The following is a 5,038-nucleotide window of genomic DNA, read 5'->3' as shown; positions in this document are numbered from 1 at the left end:
TGCTGCTGCTGTTGCTGCTGCTGTTGCTGTTGCTGCTGCTGCTGCTGCTCGCAGCCACCAAGCGAGACACAAACGCCTGCAGCAACGGCTGCTGCGGCAGCAAACGCAGCTGGCTTAAACTCCTGAGGGCCCCAACAGCAGCAAAAGGCTTCAGCGACGCTCCCTGCTGCTCCAGGGCCAACAGCAAGTCCTGCAGCAGCAGCAGCAACAGCAGCAGCAACAACAGCAGCAGCAACAGCAGCAGCAGCAAGTTCATTTAGCAGGATACGTAAGATCAGGGAGAAGCAGAGATCTGCACTGCCCTTTCTTTTCGTGCTGCCGTTGCCCCAAGGACAGTGCTGCTGTGATTACTGCTGCTGCTGCTGCTTTGCTGCTGCTGCTGCAGGATCCCTTACCTTGACAATAGGGAAGCGGGCTACGTGGGAATGGCCCTTGGGGGCTTTAGCTTTGCCTTTGCTGCTGCTGTCTGCAGCAGCAGCAAGAGCAGCAAGCTGCTGCAGCGCTCGCAGCAGCACCGGCGCTCGCTGCTGCTGCAGCGGCTTCTCAGCAGCAAGACGGTGCAGCAGCTGCAGCAAATCGTCAAGCGTCCCGCAGCGCGATATTGCTGCCAATGCATCTGAGCTGTTTGCATCCCCTTCGCCTTGCAGCTGCAGCTGCTGCTGCTGTCGCTGGCGCCGCCGCTGCTGCTGCTGCTGCTGCTGCTGCTGCTGCTTGGCGTAGAGCGACCGGGACAGGTGCTGGTTCTGCCTCCAGGAGCCTCTGTACTGTTTCTGCTGCTGCTGCTGTTGCTGCTGCTGCTGCTGCTGCTGCAGCTCATCCTCATAAGAACTCCAGAAATGCGCTGGAGATTCTTCTGACCTGACGGAGACGAAGCCGTCGTCGCCTTCCAGGTGCAGCAGCTGCTGCTGCTGCTGCTCTTGCTCTTGCTGCTGCTGTTGTTGCTGCTGCTGTTGCTGCTGCTGCTGCTGCTTTTGGTCTGTCCAAAAGTCCTCGGGCTGCAACGCCGACGCTGCGAAGCTTCTGATAAGCCCTTGAGGCGCAAAACGTCTGCTGCTGCTGCTGCTGCTGCAGACGCTGCTGCTGCTGCTGATGCTGCTGCTGCTGTGGTCGCGTGCTGTAGTTGCTGAGTCAGCAGCAGCTACAGCAGCAGCCGCTGCTGCTGCTGCCCCACATTTGGTCGCGATCCCCTCACGGTGGCGCTGCAGCGGCAGCTGCTGCTGCAGCAGCAGCAGCAGCTGCTGCTGCTGCTGCTCAAAGTGAGTTGAAAGCGATGAAGTGGCTGCTGCTGCTTGTAACTGAGGTGTACATACACCTCTGCGGAACCCCTGCACTGCAGGCGGACTCAGCAGCAGCAGCAGCAGCAGCAGCAGACTGCTTGCAGCGCGGCGGCTGCATCTGCTGCTCCTTCTGTAGCTGCTCACAGCAGCAGGCAACTCATTTTGCTGCGGGGGAGAAATGCAGCAGCAGCAGCAGCAGCAGCAGAGGCGGTTGGTGCGTCGATTCATAGGGCAGCGGCCGCTGGGACGAGCAGCTGCTGCTTCTTGCTAACCACTGGCAGCAGCAGCAGCTGCTGCTGCTGCTGCAGCTGCAGTTGCTGCTGCTGCTGCTTCTCTCACGGCAGCAGCTCTTGCTGCTGAGACATTTCGAGTTGAGCCGCAGCCCTCTGCTGCTGCTGCTGCTGCTGCAGTTTACATGCCTTGCAGCGGGGCAACACATGAGAAGCTGCTTGTGCTGCTGCTGCTGGTTGTGCTGCTGCTGCAGGTTGTGCTGCTGCTGCAGGTTTCGCTGCTGCAGTTGCCGCTGCTGCCGCTGCTGCTGGTGTGCTTACAGCACGTGAAAACGGCAGTCCAGTTTCAAGGCCAAGTCCTTAACCCTAAACCCTAAACCCTAAACCCTAAACCCTAAACATCAAACTCGAAACACCAAATACTAAGCTTTAAACCCTAAAGCCGAAACCCTAAACACTAAGCCCTAGTTTGTGGCGGGCGGGGCCCCTAGGCCCACGCGGTTGAGGCGGCGGCGCTTAGGGTTTAGGGTTTAGCGTTTAGGGTTTAGGGTTTAGGCTAATTAGTTTCCGCCGTCAATTTGCTGGAGCAAAACCCTTGAAGTAGATTCGAAGACTGGCTATATCAGGGTCTAGCTCTCAAGGCCCAGGTCTTAGGGTTTAGGGTTTAGGATTTAGGGTTTAGGGTTTAGGGTTTGGGGCGGGCGTGAAACGTGTCGATTGGTGCACTATTGTCCCTCTCTTTGGAGCTGCTGATGTTTACTTTTCGAATTTAATATTTTCTTTACTTTTATTTTCTTTTTTTTTTTATTAGTTCAATTTTCCCGCCTGCGTCGGCGTTTTAGCCCAGTGACCAAACCACTTGATTGCCCAAATTATTGACTAATTCTTTTATTTTTTCATTTATTTAATTATCTAATCATTATTTATGTATTTATTTGCTGATAGAGCCAACACAAAGAGAGAGAGCAGCAAACCGACGCAAGTAGCAGCGCAGGAAAGCAGACACAGAACCGCAGCAGCAGCCCAAACGGGAGCAGAGATGGCGGAGGGAAACCAAATAAATACCGAATAAATAAATAAATAAATAAATAATTGAATAAATAAATAAATAAATAGAGGTGAGACGAAGACCAGCGAGTGCAGCAGAAGGCACAAAGTTCTGACTCACTATTATATCAAGACAAACGCCGCAGAGAGGCAATTATAGCACCAGCAGCTGCTACTCCTGCTGCAGCAGCAGCAGCAGCAACGAGTCTTTTAGCCCCAAGAAAAGTAGATATGGAGGGTCCAGCAGCAGCAGCTGCTGCTGCTGCGACCCACTCTCGCAGCAGCAGGCTGCAGCGGAGAGTCGGGGCTTCTCGCTCGCCAGGCGGCGCTGCAGCAGCAGCAGCAGCAGCAGATGAGTCAGCATCACCGCTGCTGCAGCAGCAGCAGCAATGGAGCACACGGAGGTGTCGGGCGGTGCTGCGGCGCTGGCTGCGGAAGCAGCAGCTGCTGCTGCTGCTGCGATACCGCCGCATGCAGGTTTGGCTGCTGCTGCGGCGGCAGCAGGTGTGGCTCTGGCTGCAGCAGCAGCAGCGCGAAGTACCGGAGCTGCGGGTGGTGCTGCTGCTGTCGCTGTATGTTGCAGTTGTGCTGCTGCTTGCTGCTTTATACTTGCTGCTGCTGGACCCCTCTTTTCGGCGCCCTTGCGTGAAGCAGCAGCAGCGGCTGCTGCTGCAGCAGCTGCAGCAGGCATATGCAGCAAAAGAGAAATGGATTGCTCCCTTGTGGGGCCAAAGCAGTGCTCCTAGGCGGCAGTTTACGGAGTTTCTTACTGCTGCTGCTGCTGCTGCAGCAAATTCTAAAAAGCACTGCGACACAAACTGCACCAAAAGACTCTTCTTGCTGCAGCTAGCTGCGCTAGGGGCCCCAGCACGATTTGCTGCAGCAGAGCGGAAGCAGCAGCAGCTGCAGCTCGGGACTTTCCTCAAGCAGCAAGCAAGCTTCGTCTACAGCAGGGTCCCAGCAAGCAGCAGCAGCAGCAGCAGCAGCAGTAGCAGCAAGGAGCTCGAGGACGCCCTGAAGACGGCCATTGACAAAGAGGTTGAACTCCGCGAAAAGTTTGCTGCCGCTGTTAGGGAGGAGCGGCAGCAGCGGGAGCAGCAGCAGCGGCAGCAGGGCCTGCTGCCTGCTGCAAATGCCCGCCAGGGGCTGCGCCTGCCGCAGCAGCAGCAGCAGCGGCAGCAGCAGCAGCAAGTGTACGGACACCCCTGCATTGCTAATGCTGAGCAAATGATGGAACTCGGGATAGCTGATGCTGCAGCTGCAGCTGCAACAGCTGCTACAGCAAAAAGGCTGTGGGCAGCAAAGCGGCAGCTGCAGCTCGCGGAGCAGGAGCAGCAGCAGCACGAGCAGCAGCAGCAGCAGCTGCAGCTGACACTGCAGCACGTTAAGCACCAGCTGCTGCTCCTTCGGCGCCGCAAAAGAGGGCAGAGTCCGCAGTACGCAGAGCTGCAGCAGCAGCAGCAGCAGCTGGAAAAACAGCTGCAGCTGCTGCAGCAGCAGCAAGAAGCAACACAGAAACAGCTTGAGAGGGTCAACAAGGAGTTCGCTGAACGCCGCAGGCAGCAGCAGCAGCAGCAGCAGCGGCACTTGAAATTTGCTGCTGAAGAAAAGGCCTGGGCAACAGATTGCGTGCGCTGGCTGCCCTACAGCAGCTCTTGGCTGCTTTTGCTGCTGCAGCTCTAAGCTGCTGCTGCTGCGGCCTAGGAAAGCCTCAGCAGCTGCTCTGCTGCTGCGGCACTTGCTGCCATAGCAACAATCTTGCGAAGCTGCTGCAGAACGCGCCTTAGCTGCGATGCCCACGAACAACTGTAGCAGCAGCAGCAGCAGCAGCAGCAGCGCGGCCTAAACTAAGAGGCTGCTGCTGCGAGTTGCATGCAGCTGGGGTGTACGTACACCTGAATAACAGTGAAATGCTTTTTCATTTTAAGTCAGTCGCCTTAAGCTACATGAGGCGCATGCGCTGCTGTCTAGCTAGCTAGCTGCCTCGAAGGACTGCTGCTGCTGCTGCTGCTGCTGCTGCTGCTGCTGCCGCCACTTCGGCAGCCGCGGCTGCTGCCATTACTGCAGCAGCAGCTGCTGCTGCTCGAGCAAAAGGACTCAGCAACTGCGGCATCAGCAGCGCTTGGCTGCTGTTGAGGGCAGCAGGCACTGCAGCAGAAGCAAAAACGCCAGGAGCAGCAGCGGTAGCTGCGTTGACTTTGCTGCAGCAGCAGCAGACAGCAGCTGAAGCGAAAGCAGCAGCAGCGCGGCTGCTGCTGTCTCAGTAGCAAAGATGGTGGGGCTGCTGTCTGCTGCAGGCACTGGCTTTCAAGGGCAGGAGGGGCTACTGCAGCAGGTTCTCAGCAGCAGCGCCCCGCAGCAGCAGCAGCTGCTGCTGCTGCTACTGCGGCAGCAGCTGCCGCCGCAGCAGCAGCAGCAGCAGAAGCGGGAACACCTGCAGTGAAGCTGTGCAGGTACTTGAACCCAGCCTTGTTCCGCAGATGC

At 57.4% G+C, this 5,038-nt stretch overlaps 2 protein-coding genes across 2 annotated transcripts; one reads left to right on the top strand and one right to left on the bottom strand.

Moving 5' to 3' along the window:
• Window positions 1-347: 347 nt before the first annotated feature.
• On the bottom strand, window positions 348-1,505 carry ETH_00000510 (uncharacterized protein; the record flags this gene model as incomplete). The annotated part of the gene is made up of 1 exon (XM_013380610.1): window positions 348-1,505. One exon carries the CDS (start codon window positions 1,503-1,505, stop codon window positions 348-350), a length of 1,158 nt encoding a protein of 385 aa, XP_013236064.1.
• Window positions 1,506-2,785: 1,280 nt separating this feature from the next.
• Window positions 2,786-4,237, top strand: ETH_00000505 (uncharacterized protein; the record flags this gene model as incomplete). Its single annotated transcript, XM_013380609.1, has 1 exon — window positions 2,786-4,237. The coding sequence occupies one exon, from the start codon at window positions 2,786-2,788 to the stop codon at window positions 4,235-4,237; it is 1,452 nt and encodes a 483-aa protein (XP_013236063.1).
• Window positions 4,238-5,038: the final 801 nt, after the last annotated feature.

Source organism: Eimeria tenella, genomic scaffold (genome assembly GCF_000499545.2).
Source record: "Eimeria tenella Houghton genomic scaffold, Eth_scaff755, whole genome shotgun sequence".
Classification (NCBI taxonomy): Eukaryota; Apicomplexa; class Conoidasida; order Eucoccidiorida; family Eimeriidae; genus Eimeria; species Eimeria tenella.
Note: the sequence above shows the minus strand (reverse complement) of the source record. Positions and strands in the feature narration are given on the sequence as shown.